The 16,003-nt window shown below is 41.7% G+C and overlaps 1 protein-coding gene across 3 annotated transcripts in view; it reads left to right on the forward strand.

The window, feature by feature from the left end:
- macrod2 (mono-ADP ribosylhydrolase 2) overlaps positions 1 to 16,003 on the forward strand; it is a 410,420-nt gene that overhangs the window by 379,805 nt on the left and 14,612 nt on the right. For 2 of the 3 annotated variants that reach the window (XM_030105906.1, XM_030105908.1), the window contains 5 exons: positions 1,560 to 1,619; positions 6,745 to 6,783; positions 7,210 to 7,257; positions 8,769 to 8,915; positions 9,539 to 9,610. In XM_030105906.1, the coding sequence (XP_029961766.1) occupies positions 1,560 to 1,619; positions 6,745 to 6,783; positions 7,210 to 7,257; positions 8,769 to 8,915; positions 9,539 to 9,610 (366 nt within the window). The remainder of the gene's footprint in view (positions 1 to 1,559; positions 1,620 to 6,744; positions 6,784 to 7,209; positions 7,258 to 8,768; positions 8,916 to 9,538; positions 9,611 to 16,003) is intronic. The other variant, XM_030105907.1, reaches the window with a different exon arrangement.

A 16,003-nucleotide genomic window follows, 5' to 3' on the forward strand; every position in this document is an offset into this window, starting at 1 on the left:
GCGTTGCACACTTAAGATAGAAACTAGAAACATAGAGATACGCTTTTACACTGACTGCAGCTTCAGCCTCATCAATTAACCCAAAAAAGGATGAATTGCAGAAAGAACAGGAACTACCTGGTGGAAGGAAAAAAAAAACAACAAAACACATGCACAAAGAAAATTTGCAAACTCCACATTAAAATGCCAGGAATCAAACTGAAATCAAACCAAAGGTTTGACTTATGAGTGAGTAGTTATCTGCTTCTATGTGTTAGTCCTCTGATGTTTAGTGTGTTCCTGTATTTAAAATGAGAAACAGAACACTTCGCTCGGTAATCCTTTTAACAGCCATGAGATCATAGGCGTTAAAAATATATGCTAGTTACATGCTTTTAATTTGGAAAACCTGGTTAGTCCTTGTACATTGTCTTAGAAAAGTAGCATGTATTATAATGTATGCTGTAAAACATACATGACAAAGAAAATCTTACGGGGAAAAGTAATTTCCCTGACTCCCAGTTTTTGTTTTTTTTTTTTCTAGTTGATGCGATCCCTCCAAAAACCACTGATATTAACGTCGGATAAACTGGAAAATGAGTAATTGAAAACAGGAGTTATCTCAACGGAACTTCCCATATGAGACAATAAGAATTTTACACCTCAGTTTAAAGCCCCATAGTACATGTGTATTCAGCTAAGCAGAGAGCGAAGTTAGTTTTACTGTCTGTCACAAGCAGTGTTCACATCACCAGAGACGTACAACCCAGGGTGCTATCAAAATGTTTTTCCTCCAAAAGTCACCCCCGTGATTTGCCAATTACACGCATCTGTGTTTTCAATGAGATTCCATTTTGGGGGGAACATAAAAGCACAGCTTTATAAGCGCTCTGTAAAATGTGATACTGCGGAGTGAAACAATGTGCACGTAATGGCTAAATCATAAAGACTTGGCTGAGAGGAACTGCATCTGACCGGTTATATTGTTTTCTATTGTGTTGCTCACCAGCTATTTCACGACTGCATACTGTAATAATAACATTGCATCAGACAATGTCAAGCCAACTGAAACAACCCCTGATAATTCCTGGCTCCGTTGAATCATCATGGCAGCTCTGCCCTGGTCCAGTTTGGCCCCCGTTTGATGGGCTCCTGCACCCGTGCCAAGGGCTGGCCTTTTATTCTGCTCCATCAGCCTGAGTTTGAATCAGTCAGCCTGGAATCCATTCAAAGGTTCAAATGACTGCCATTCTCACATGGAGCGATGCTTTTGTCCCGGACTGAAGCCCGGACTTGGTCCTGAAGCCTTGAAATTTGTTTCTCCCATCGGAGTCATTTTCCCTTTCTGAGGCAGGTATAAAACAAAGCGGAGGAAGACCCAGTGTGAGTCCTCATACGGGCTTTTGAAGCTTGATCATTTGAGGCAGAATGTTAGAAATGCAATAATAGCATGTGTGAGAAGTTTGTCCAAAGTCATCTTTCACAGTTTGCACGTGACGGCCTGATAACGCTGAGGCGTGTGGAAGCATCAGCCTCATTTCACTCAATCCCACTTTTTTTGTTTGTTTGTTTCCATATAGATGATACACCTCCCTCTACAAAATCCACAACCAAGGAAGAAAACGAAGACAGCAACAGAGGTACGTCTGTTTCTGACTGTGGTTTTTTTTTTTTTTTTTTTTAAAGATATAGAGTAACATCACTGGCAGAGGAAATATTTGGTGTGTTTACATAAATACTGTGTTTGGTGTGGATGAAGCCGCAGAGTGTGTTCCTGGTCAGTTATCTCTTGCTCTCTGATGCCAAGTTCCTCTTCAGGGAAATGAATATAAGATGAAGCCTGGTCGTTTTTTAAAAGAATGTTTTCTTAGAGGCAAACTTGTTTAAGAAGCCATTATCTGGCTATTCTGCAGCTTCAGCCCCTTTGGATGTGTAATATTGAAACAATTATAGGCTTCTCCGATACGATGGACCAAAGATAATTAGATTCTTACACTGGAGGGTGTTAGTAGGCAATTAAAATGGTACACCATCCATTTGTCTTCAAGCCTTAAGGTTGCGGGGAATTTTTGAAGATAGCAGTCATGGTTGTTTTCTTTGGGGAAAGGCTTCCTTTTGCTGATTGTGAGAGGCTGGACCAGATAGCACAGTCACTTCAAGGGCGTCACCGCGGTCGGTGTTGTTAAACAAAGCACAATGAGTCATTTGTCCCCCGCCTGTTCAACACACCTTTCCATAATCCACAATGGTAATTCAGTATGATTCACAAATTCAATCACCAGCATTAGAAGGGCATAAGTATTTTGTAATAATCTTTATAAATCCTAATTTATCAGGCCCTGCAGCTTAATAGTAACTAATCCATTCACAAAAGGCCTTGGCACAGCTTTCTAGCATGGGAACAGCCAGTCCTTCAGACAACCTCTCTCCCAGGAAGGGAATGAAATGATTTTGTGCTGCCTGCACTGTAAAGGTTAGGTCTGGTTCGATGTAGCACATAGGAAGGATTAATCATAGGAAACACTCAGATGTCAAGATAGCACAGAGCGGAGGGAAAGCGATCTGCAAAAACAGACCGTCAGCTATGGGGGACAGACGGAAGATGCTTGAGAGGCTTGTATCCCTCTGTATAACCCTCTAACATCCTCTTGCAACACACACACACAAAAAGAAAAAGATATTTCACTGTCTGGTCTATAGAGCCGGCAAAGCAGGTCACCTATTTGGTGTAGTCAATATATGGAGCCCTTTTTAGAATATATTACACTCTGCAGCAGAGTTGGTGAAGTGTGTCTGTCAATATGCCTCGGTGTGATCCATTACATTCATCATATTCCTCAGGGGAATTCGCTCTCCCCAGTCTGTGGGTCAGGCATGAGGGGCTTTTAGCCACAGCACTGATGAAAAGAAAACATTAAGGCCTTCTGCACTGTTTTTCTATGATAAATGCAATAGTTACAGGACTGAAGGTAATTATACAGTACAGTACCAGGGCTTTGTCCCACACCCAACAACTGCTACGTTCACAGTGGTTCTGTCGCCTCACAAGCAAGAGGCCTCTGCTGCCTTTGTGGAGAAAAAGGAGCAAAAATGACAGAAAGAACACATTTAGCACAAACAGCCAGTGGGATACAAGAGCACATCACCTAACATCAAAACACGCCTGACATCTTATTTTATATGATTGTGAATTACATTTAGTCTATGTTCTGAAATACTGCTTCTTCATGTTTATTTACTGTCGTATTTTTCAACACTAACAGTCTCATGAATTCAAAATGAACACCTCACATGCACAATGCGAGTTTTAAACCTCCATATATATTTAGTATTTCTAATAAATGTGATCTTATATAAATTAGACATGGACTGAACAGCCGAAGCAGCTGGTGAGCAGCAGAGTTTCTGATTGAATAAACTGTATTTCGACTGTTCTTCAAAAGGAGCCACATGAGCCTTCATCATCAACCAATAACCCCAAACTGTGCTTTTGTAATAAATGGTCACAGATAAAATGTGCGCGCGTGCACGTGCGTGCGTGCGAGTGCGATGCGCTTTGCTGTGATGTAATCCACATGAAACAGAAGCTCAGCATGCAAATGCTGCAAGCTACCGAGAGATAAGGACAGAGGGAGGGGGGGGCAGCGGGGGGAGCGGGCGAGACGGAGAGGCAAATGTTGGCTCAGAGGTCGGCGCTGGAGTCTAACCTCTTCACAGCACACCTGAGTTGGCATGCAGCCCTGCAGTGTCTATTATTTGATATCAGATTGGTATTAGTGAGATTAGTGGATGTCAGAGGGTACAGGAAAATGTGAGCACTAAGCCAAAAATCAATGCCTGGCCGAGTCTGTTTGCCTGGCGAGTGTGAGACCTGAGGAGCAGAGGGGGGGAGGGGGGAGGGGGGGAGGGGGGAGGAGATGACACGGAGTGAGGATGGACATGCAGATTAATAACGCTGTGTGTGGACAGACAGCGGGTCTCTCCACAGGATGCCGTCTTTTATACGCCGGCGCCCCATCAAGCATTGCTCTCAGACGCAGTTGCACTTTGCTTGCACTTGTGTGCGCGCACACACACACACACACACACACATACATATATATGCAGACTTTTCACATGCAAAAGGTCTTTGAATGATTGCTGTTGGTCATCTCAGAGCCTTTTTTCCTTTACACATGTCTCATGAATTTTTCAAGTTCCCTACTTTTTAATCTTTTTTTTTTTTTTTCTGTCCTTTGCTCCGGTTGGCTTTAATAAAAGAAAAAGCAGACGAGGCTAAAGGAGAGATAACGCTGTGCAAGCGTGTGCATGCATGAGTGTTTGTCTGTCTGCAAGTTAGCTTATTATCTCTTTTAAATTCTTTTTTCTGATTTCAAGACGCAACTCTTATTTTTGATACAATATCATCTGCTGTTCATCTTCTATCATCTTCCTGACGACCGTGCAAGTGGGACGCTCCAGAGAGGTGGCATATCAGCATTTAAATTGTTTATGTCCTCGTAATATTGAACCCCTGAATGTGATGTTGACATGAATAAATAATGTAGGTATGTGTTTCTCTGGGAGACGATCCATCTACGTGCCGCTGTTCAGCCACCACGAGTGAGTAAAATTGCCTTTTTGTTGCTGCATTTCCCAAAGTGGAATTCACGGCAGTGTTGGCGCTAGAAATCTTGAGGTGCTGGCTGGACCTTTGTGTGTGAAGTATGTGAGGCCCTGATTCACACTGATGACAGTTTCAGAGTGTGAGGGGTGGGAAGGAAAGCTGTAACAATGCTGCCACCTGCTGTTTGGAGGACATGATGGAGCAGCAAGCTGAATGGGATATTTGGCTGGTCTGTTTTGTTTTGTTTTTACTCTGGAAAGAGAGAGAGACAGAGAGAAAGACAGCTCTGATTGATGTAAACTCAAATCATTATAAATCCCATCTGCCTTGCACACCATCTTTTGTGGTCTCCTTTATGTGTGAGTGCATATTATATATCTGTGTGTGTGTATAGTATATTCATATTTTGTCCTTTTACAAATTGAATACCGTTCTATTCAATAAGCCAAATACAAATAATCAAATAACAGAGGAAATTACATTTTGCCTTTTGTCCTATCTGATATATTGTTGCTTGGGATCACTCAAGATAGATGTAGCAGCCATGCATAATTTTTAAGCACAGGAAAAAGGTGTAGGATGACCTCCAGGCTAGTGAAACATTGATCCCGAGCTGTTTAGCCCTATGATGTATTCTTTTCAGCCTACTTGTCTGTGGCTCTATCTGAAAATGCCAGTCATGATTAATACAAAGGCCTGCCATCTACTGTGTGTCACCAGCATTCTTCCTGATGGACAGAGGTACTTGAGACAAACATGCCGCACTGGTAGAACTGGCCTTTTTCCCATTTAATAGGGGCTGGCATTTTTATTGTTCTGAGTGCGGGGCAAAATTGCATAGATATGAAAAAATGGCTTCTCTCTGCAGCTTGTTGAAAAAGCAATTATAGAAGCTGCACAATAGCCATTGTAAAGCATGTTCTCTTATTGGTGTCATGGCTTTCATTTACTCAATTTGTCCCAAATGTCATTGGTGTGTGTGTGTGTGTGTGTGTGTGTGTGTGTGTGTGTGTGTGTGTGTGTGTGTGTGTGTGTGTGTGTGTGTGTGTTAGAGCGAGGAAGGGGATGCGGGGAAAACATAAGATGAGTGGATTAAAGTCATCTTCTTTTGAAAAAGAAAAAAATATTACAATCTGACAGCTATGCTCACGTTCAACATGTTTTTTTGGTGTTTTTGTATCGTGTGTGTTGTAATTGTACAGTCTCCCATGACTAAACTGGCATTGGATGTAGAATGATGCTCGTATTCTGCCTTTTTAACACACTGTTTCTGTGACAGTATTTTATTGCTGTTTTATTCAGCTGAGATGTTGTAATGTGTGTGTTTTTTTTTTCTTTTCATTGGTGCAGATTTATGTTTTTAATGTGTTCATTACGTTGGCTGATGATTGAAAAACTACAAACAGCAGCGTGTTAGCGTTGCCCCTTCATGCATGGTACCATGTCAATATTAGCGTTCAGCCCAGAGCATTGCTGTGTCTAATTAGAGCCTGGCACAGCCTTTAGCAGAGGATCTTCCACTCTGAAATGCATAAAACTGTTCACTCAAGCTGTTAGCTTGTCGTGTGCTTTGAAGCAGTTCTGCTCTGAAGAGGCCACCTCATATTTACACATGTTAAGAAAAACCATATGACATATGCTACAATCTGGAACAGATACCAAACAAACAAAAAAAAAAAAATCATCGATCCTGTTTTGAAGTCTTCTGTGTTTATTAGTTTGCGTGCCACGTGAGTTTGGCTTCACGGTAATGTTTTGGCGAATCAGAGAGGGAAATGGGAGTTTCCACAGCATTTCTCAGAAGTTAAGTGGAGTGGGCTCAAGGTTAAAAAACATGGAGCGCAGAATGATGGAGTAACCTGACAATCGCCAGCATCATGGAGAGAAAACCTCTTGATCACAGCCTAATAACAGATAGTTTAGTCTAATATATGGCATGGAAGAGACCAGAAATGCAGTTAAAGAGAAACGTGACAGGAGGTTTTCTGCTAAAAAGAATTGGTCTGCCAGCCTATACTAAAATGAATTCTTCAGAAGATAAATACTTGAACAGTGATCATTAGTACGACCGCTCGCTTTGTTTCTCAGAGTGACGGACTGGCGGCGTTCCCGTGCATGCCCCGTGTTCGGTTGATGATTCTTTTCCCCTCCTCTTTCAGGTAAAGAGGAAACAGGTGATGAGGAAGACGTCGACAACGGTAATGTTGCTGCACGGACCATTAACACGTGTTTTAAGGCTCTCGGCTCTACTGGGGCTTCTTCATGTCATTTGTCATCAAAAATTGAATTTTCTATTCGCTCCAGTTCAGTCTTTCCATCCTGTGTGCCACCACTCTAACAAAAAAAAAAAAGTTCTCTTATCACAGAAGCTTGGAACAAAGAAATCCCTCAATTATGTATGGCTTTAGAAGTGACATTCTCTTTCCTTCTTTTTTGTCACTTAATTTATGCATGTCTTTGTGGTTCCATTGCTCTCATACTGCAGTACAAAGACAAAACTACACAAAGAGATGGAATGAAAAGGCTGTTTGAGGTGATATCGAAAGCCAGCTCAATTCAACTCCAGGCTCTAACACTGAACTCAAATGTTTTCCACTCTTTTGAGTTTCCGTGTCTCTTTCCAGATGCTGCCGGGGCAGATGAAGATGTGGAGATGGCGAGCCAAAACCCAGGTACAGTCGAGTCGCAACTCCACAAGTCAAGCGTGGACAGAGGGTGTGATTGCTTGTTATTGCCGGTGGGCAGATTGCCGCCGCTCTGCACGTGCGGCGAGAGCGAAGGGGCACGCATTGATCCCGTTCTTATCTCTGAAGGAAATGGGAATTGTTTGCGGTGACGGACGTGCGGCTTCTCGCTCCAGTTTTCACTGGAGTTTGATTAAAGGCTGAACCGTAGCAGCCTTGTTAGCAACAGAGGAATAACTAGTTTACAGAGCGCTAAATGCATCTGTATAGCGTATCCCAAGACTCTGATCTGTTTTGTTGTGCTGACACCAACAACCTGAAGTGAACTGTGTGTGTGTGTGTGTGTGTGAGAGTTGCAAAGGGGCAACCATTAACTTTGCGCCACAACCATTTCTCTTTTCCGAATATCCTCTGTGCTGCTGGTATATAATTAAGATTCTGCATTTGCATACTGGCAGCGAGCGGCGCCTCGTCTCTCCTCTGTTTTTGTTTTATTCAAATCCCATCCCATTGACAACGATTTGACAGATAGGGCCTCTCTGAACATGAATTTTGTAGATATTCTATGAGCGAGTTATAGCAATTTCTGCCCTGGGATGCTGTCCAAGACCCGAGATATGTAATTACTTTCTCATGAGACATAAACAGAGAGTGAGGGGCTTGGAGGAGCAAGGATATAGAGCTTAAAACAACACCTGCAGGATAAATCAGCCAAAAAAATGCAGCGGTTACATCCCTCTTGAGCGTGAATGTGGAGTGCAAATGAAAGTCAGACACTCCCGATCAATATGTTGTTCAATTATGCAGTCTTAGTTACTTTAAAAAAATGCAATCTTTGTGCCCTTACAAATGTTGGCCTGTTTATCTATGGCAGGCACTTCTTTCAGTAACATTTGACTTCATTTATAATGGCTTTGTCACTATTTACTGATGTTAAACATATTTTAGCATTTGACTTTATTTTCAACTATACCAGAAAGTCCAGTATATCTGCACTGTATTCTGAAGTGTCTTGTACACACTCACATTCATTGAGGCATATGTAAAACCCACATAACCCAAGCACACACAGGGAGAACATGCAAACGCTGCACACTAATCTCCACTAATCTGCACACTAATCTCCCCAGCCAGACCTAAACAGGGGTATTCTTGCCCTGCTTTGCATTTTGACTGGAGTATTTTATTAACACTCCCTTCGCTTGTAATTGCTTACAGTAGTTGGACTTGAGTACAGGTTTTCTGCACCCCTGCTCATGCAGCCTAAAGTCATTTTTTGTATGAGGTTCAAGAACGTTCTCCTCCTTTTTCAGTCAGCCTCCATTCAGGAGAGAGCGACCTGTTAGAGTGAGAGCGTTCCTGAGAGAGTCCTGTCAGCCGTAATGAAGTGCCGCCTTGTTTTCCATCCGCCTATTAGAGGATTTAACGTGAAGGCTTTGACTCCTTATGTCTGAGTTAATCTTTCAAAATGTGCTTTCTTTCATTTCGTCTGTTCTTAGATGAGAATTCAGCCAACGAGGAGCCGAATCAGGAGCAAAATAAGGACGAAAGCGAGAAGCAAGACAAAGGTGAAGACACAAGCATTGGCAATGACAAAGACACTGGAGAAGAAAAGGGAGTCAGCAGTGATAAAGATGAAGACAAAGGTTTGTACAGGAGGGCTGTTTGGGGACAAGTGCTATTTCAATCTTTTCACACCAAAACCGTAGAGGTTCTCAGCTTGTCAGTCATTAAAATTACTGCAGAACAAAAAGAGATTCATGTGATTGTCTTCATTTCCTCATGTGGGAAAATACCCACAGGCACCGAGACAGAAATGAATAAGCCGGTTCAATCTGTGATCCCCTGATGGCCACGTATTGGAAACAGAACAAAATACAAACACAGATGTTTACTTTATTATATTTTTTTGTTGTGAGGTGTGCTAAATGAATGCATTGCTAAAAATGCAAATGATCTCTCTCAACCCAAACGACGCAGACCCAGGTGAGAAGGGCTGTGTACAGCATTAAAGATCAGACATGGACACGGTATCATGTCCTCGCAGTTGAGAGCGCACACGTACACTGAAGCACTTTTATAAGTATTCAGACTAAAGGATTTCTTCAATTTCATATTTCAATTAGAGGCTCACTGCCAAGAAACCAGTGTTTCCCTTTGATACTGAACATGTTTACAAACTATATAATAAGAGTTAATTAACAGGACAAATGTGATTTGAATATAATGTACCAAACTTCACAACTTTTTCATGTTTTTTTTTTTCCAGCAGAGGAAGAGAAGCCTGCTGAGGAGATGGAGAATGACGACGCCACGGCAAAATGCTCGGTGGAGATGGAAGGTAAGATCTTATTTCATTTGTTAGGATTAAGTTCAAGACGATGTGGTCAGCTGTCTTTTACTCTTTTTGGTGTATTTGAATGTGCTTGAGTTTTAACTTGGTCTGGTCAACACTGTTTTTCTGTTCTGCTGCATGTGAGTCGAATTTTACATTTGGAATCAACCTTTGGCTCTCTAAAGTCTGCTTCATGTCTAATGTAACATCACGGTCTGCAGGAAGGCAGCATCAAGAAAGACAAGCTGACAGTGGGTCTGAAATTAGGTCTTTGTCATTTACCAACATGTACGATGGCAGTTCCTTTTAAAAGACGTGCACGGTGCTGTTTTGGGCCTGTCTAGACAGAAGATGACTAGAGATCCTCCAACCTAAGCGTAGTTAAACGTCTAAATTCAACTGTAGTTATGAAGAATTAAGGTATAAAGTGTCGTTAATTCATTCTTCTTTCCGTCTCACTCTCCCGCTCAACTTTCTCTTTTGACACAGTCGGATAATTACTGCATGAAACAAACACTGGCATTTGAATGAAATCTGAGAAATCAAATGAACTTCAAACTAATATTATTATTACTCAATCTTGTTTGCTAAACTAAATATGTTTATAAAAGGGTTATTTTATTTATATACTGCAGACATCTGTTTGCTTATTTTTTTTTAATGGATCTTGTTTCACTTTTCCTTCTTTCTTGTCGGAATGTAAACCTGATTAAACAAACCAGACAGAGAGAAGATAAAACTAATATATCTGTCATTTTCATTCACGATTTTTACTTGTGCGATCTCACATTGTGCTCTTCTGGGTAAAAGATGACCAAACGCTGTATTTGTTCAGCCTTTTTTAACAGTTTGATTTTACATGCTCATTGAGAAAAGTTTGCAGAACGCCTTTCACAGCAGAGACGAACCAGAAACATGTGACTGTTTCAGTGGTTTTGAATGTCGACTTGATGCTTCTGATTTGTGCAACAGGATGGGTCAACGCAGTAGGTGTTCTGCTTTAAAATAGGCGCTTTACGGAAGAATATATTTGTCTGCCGGTCAACTAAAAAAACAATAAGCATGCACTAAGCCGATGTTGTCGCCAAAATTTAGTCAGAGCACAAAAAAAGAACCAACCTGCTGCAGTGAGCTGCCTTGTTTCTTCATTACAGTGAACAAGAGCGCCTATTATTAGTGCTCATTTTCACAAACACCATCCTGCTGCTGTAATTAGACACAAATAATGCCAACAAATGCGCTGTTTACTCTGCTTTGAGTAACATTTTGTTGAAAACTAGACTGTCCAGCTGTTTTTAAGAAATTGAAGGGCTTACTTTGTTTTTCTTTTTTTTTTTTTTTTTAAATGTTTTTTTGCAAAATGTCAGTTTTCAGTACAACTGACATTGAAGCTCAATGTGCAGCCCGGGTGGGGAGGTCGTACTGTATTGAAAGATTTATTTAGAACTTTTAAAAATACTGAATTTTCTCAAAAAAACAAAAGCAATTTCTCGAAGAAAAGTCAACCCTTGAGGTGTTTCACTGCATGAAACTGCAGTTTGTAGATACTTTTTTTCTGCTGCTTAGTCAGGATAATATATATTCATTTGAGCTCGTTGAAGCCAGTCAGTTTCCTCAGACATTCCTCTCAGCGTGGCCCTGGGTTATGCTGCTGACCGTACGGGGTATCTGTCTTTATTTACCCCCACTTTTCTGCAGCTTCTCACTGAGTGTACTCTCTTGAGGACCCGCTCACGAACAAGCGTGACCCCACATCACCGCTCTCCCACCACTTCACTAACACAGAGGTCTGAACAACCCTCTCACCTCCATTTCACTTTCCCTTTGACTGACATTCAATTAATTTAGGGTGAGAGTGAACATTCCTGATGGATCTGTTTGAGATAGCCCCTCTCCGTCCCCACTGAAAAACCAGAGGAATATATCTTGCAAACAGGCTTTCCTTCATTGGAAAGCTTCACTCCGGCCTGTTGACTGTGTCTTGCCCGAGCCGGTCATTGTCTGTCACTGTCGAGGTGACCGGGGGGCTGCTCGCTGCCTGATGGCCCTGTCAGGCAGTAAACAGTGGCGTTACCCCTGATTGCAGGCAGATTGCATTTTGCACCGAGGAGACGGACGGATCGCGCACCCAGGGTGTCGCACATATTGAAACTCACGCGGGCCGAGAGACCGGCATAGTCATACATAACTAGCTATTCACAGGACAAAACCAAATGATTCCTGGGCCCATACCTTTTATTAAAAATAATGGCTGTAATCAGGCTGCCTGCTCACGGCCATAGAGGTTAAATCCGCTTCATTGAGAGCGAGTGATAAAATGAATCATAATGATTGGAAGAATGAGCGATGAATCAAAATTTTTTTAGGACAGTGAGATTTCACGTTGTTACACACACGTACATATATACACACATACACCTCGTTGTGAGTCAGAGCGTGTGTGTTTGGAGATCTCGTTAGTTTCCAATTCGCACATTTGAAAAATATCTTTCACGGTATTGTATCCGCAGACCGTTGGGAAATCTACATATGCCCTCACCAAACACATTTAGAGACAGTTCCTGACATTTAATCCTCGGAATCTTTCATTGTGTTAGGTCAGTGAGAACGCTGCATTATTTTAAGACTGCGATGTGTCGAATGAAGGCGTTGAAAATAATTTGCTTCAACATTTCACTCACTTGTCGTATTCCCAGTGCAGCCGGCGTTCACTCTCACTTTATCATTATTTGGTCACAGCGCATTTAAAACCCAACGCTTGGACACATCCAGGCTGAACACCAGACTGAAGGTGTTTTCACACAGGTTTGGTCCAATTAAAGCAGACCCTGGAGTAACTGAGCTGTTGGTGCAGACAGGGGCGACTCTTTGTGGCCTGAAAGCCAAGTTCCAAGAATCGGTAGACTGTTTGTTCGAACCAGCTTAAAAAAAAAAAAAAAAAATCTAGTTACTTTATCATCGCTGTATTATTACAAACAAGAGAAGCAATATCAAAAGCGTGGTTATTGATTTATTATACCTGGGCCTGATTTACTGAGGTCTCAGATAAAGTGGACTAATTTCATGCTCACACAAATAAACTGGGTTTTCAGTTTGCCTGTGTTTTGAAGATAATCAACTAAATAATGGCGTGAATTGACGTACAACGCAAACAGGACCGTTTAATTGAGAGGTTTGCATGTGTCACCGCTTTAATCCAACAGAGTGGTTAAATCGAGAGGCCAGAGTATTAATCAAGAGATTTATTGTACACATCTGAGGAAGACAGCAACACAATACGAGTTCATCAAAGTAAAACACAGAAAAATGACGAGACAATAAGAAAATATGCCAAAACCTAAGAGGAAGTACAGGATGGGAAATACCTTATAATGAAATGAATGCTTGATATGAGCTGTTATGACAAGCATTGTAAATCTCATTGTGTGTTGTTTACTTTTCTATTACCATAGATTCCTCACTCATCACTCGATCAGGCCCATTCCTCACAAACATACAGTGATTCCTCTCATTAAATTAGCAGCCGTAACGCTCATACATCCCTGCGGTTGTTATGCTCGATGACAACTTGGCCTTCATTTGACATTCTTGTGGCACTAACGAGGATCAATGTCGGCCATCACCGGATCAGCGTCTTCCATTTATGGAAATCTGACACGGTTTGGATCATTACGAAAGACCCGTTTGTGACCAGTCCTCAATCAGTCAAATGCCACCTTTATCAAGAACCGCACCTGCTCCTCGGACGGCAGAGCCAAAGGACAAGCCGACGACGCTCCTGGGATGTGATTTGGCCTGCATGCTCGCACTGTTTCTCCCGATATAATGATCACCATAAATCTGAGTTTTCAATTCAGGGTTAAATGTTTGCGTCATCAGGCCTCAGGACATTTGCAAACCGAAATAGCAAAATCTGAAGTGTGAAGAGTCCAAGAATAACTCTTTGGACCAATTTCAGTGTTCCTGTCCTATTTTTGTGTTCATTCTATTGCTCCTTAGGACAAATTCAGTAAAAAAACAAAAAGTATCATTCGTTGTGTGGATTATTCAGATTTTTACACTTGAGCTTGAAAGTTAAGTTGATTGTTGATGGTGTACTTCATATTGTCCCAAACACGAACGAATTTAAACATTTTCACAGCTTTCAAGATTCCTTGTCTTACCTGAACCTCCCAGTTACCAAAACAATTCAATTAAAGGGAACTAATCTGTCTGTGCACACGTATGTGAAACAGATGGCTGATCCCTCCAAAATCAGTTTGCTCACATCAAATATGTGCTGATATTAAAATGACTTCAACCTACATGTCCATAAACGTCTGAATTAAACTGTGAATGTGGAGAACAGCAATGCGAAGTATTTTCATTTTCTCTTTTCTTACAGTTGCTCTCAGCCTTCTAAGGTTATGTTGATGCAAGGCAGCCACAGTAATAAGATAGGAAGAAATGTGCGAAGCTGAGGTGCAAATTTATGCAATTCTGCAACAAATACGTGCATGTACAAAAACCCTCATTAATCAAATGGACACATTTTGCAACAATCTAGTTTGTGTTTGTTGGTTGTAATTTTCCCAGAGAAGGAATTGGGTTCACTGCAGCTGCCGGTGCCGATCACAGCTGAACTATGGGTGAGGTCAGAGGTCATCATTCTATCTCTGGGAAAACCCAGACACATACTTGGGGGTCATTTAAAGTCATTGATTAGGTTCAAATACATTTTTTCGTAAGTGGGAGGAAACTGGAATACCTTCTTTCCAGTGAAATACATATTTAAAATATTGAATTATTCTTCCATCTGCTCCAAGGAGACTTTCACCTCAGACGTCGCCGCTGTAACAACCTGCCTTCACTGCCAGTTGTTCTCAGCGGCCAAAAAGAAAATTTAAAACGGGATCGCTATAAACACAAGATCAACGAGAAGCGATTCAGAGTGAAAGCACGTCGGATACCGCTGGGTGATGTTTTCTCAGCTGTTGCTGGGCTATTTGTTCTGCTCGTACGCTGACATGGAGGTCTGTAGCTGACATTGAACCAGCGACTTGTAGCTATGGATACTTTTAACGTCATAGTTGCCAACTCTTCCTTCGCTGAATAGTTTCATAGCAGGAAGCCTCACTGATTAACTTCTTTACAGGGTACATTGTATTATCTATGTATATACTATATATATGTGAATTGACATTGCAGTGCAGACAGGCTCAGCTCTGCTGTTTCCAATCATCCTGTTTCTGCACATTTTATTTGCACGTGCTTCCACTTGTTGGTGATGCCTGTTGACACCCTGCTGCTGTCACTGTGTATTGCTGACTTGACATTTCCCAGTCGCAGCTCAGTCACACCAAATAACACAAAGCTAAATAAACCAGCTTTAAGTTGTTTTTGCCGCCGCCGCCGCCGTCAGTCTGACGTGTTAGTGTGATAATTTATTCATTCCACACACTCCCTGGTGGTAAGTAGATACAGATCTGGGATACTGTACAGGTCATTAGCTGATGTCTGATCAGCTCATGCTATCATGCGATGCCATCTGTTGTTTACCGTGCAGGTCTGCTCAGAAACAAACAAAATATGCAGTCCGGTTCAAGCATTTTAGTCCTGCTATTCTAAAATTATTTGTATAACATTAAAGCCACCCAAAAGCAATAACCCAGGCAATAAATGAAAAATGTTTTCTTCCAGTGGAATATCCCAGCGAAGAGGCGATATGCAAGGAAGAAGGCAGAGGGGAGGGGTTTGTATTTTAAATCAGGCTATATGCACCACTATATGAATCATGTGGATTATCTCGCTCCCTGCACAGGCGATGAGATCCTCCGCCTGATAGTTGGGATGTTTTAAAAGCTTCCCGAACTGAATCGGAATCCAGGCAAACCTATGCTCGTGAATATTCATGAAATGCTTTAAAATGAAAATGGGGATATATTGTTATTGTGTTTGGAAAATCTGCTCAGCAAGCCTTGTTCTGGAGACTTGTGAGAGTGGGCACCCGCCTCAGTGAGCTCGTGGAACAGCCATAAATTAAAATAGGACCGTCTTTGCCTAAAGCAAGGAATAAATAAATCTGAGTCGTGAACAGAAATTGTTTTTCCTTCATGCGGCGTGGCTCTCCTACTGGAGTCGATAGCTATTGTCTTTGCTCCAAAGGTAAGGCTTAATGGCTGTGCAAATTCAACGCCACTGAGTAAACAGCAGCTCGTCCTTCTTTTCCATTAAGTTTGTAGCAAATTTAGCCTGTAAAGCATTTACACCCCATTTTATGCACAAACCTCAATGAGGCTGGTTACCATTCTATGACAGTATTTCCTTGCAAAAAACCGTTTCCATTTAGCGTATCATAAAATGGGACCAAGGGGCAGTTGGGTTTCCTTAGTTTCAGCCAATATTTGCCTGAAATCTAGA

The sequence above is a fragment of the Salarias fasciatus genome, chromosome 13 (assembly GCF_902148845.1).
Source record: "Salarias fasciatus chromosome 13, fSalaFa1.1, whole genome shotgun sequence".
In the NCBI taxonomy this organism is placed as follows: Eukaryota; Metazoa; Chordata; class Actinopteri; order Blenniiformes; family Blenniidae; genus Salarias; species Salarias fasciatus.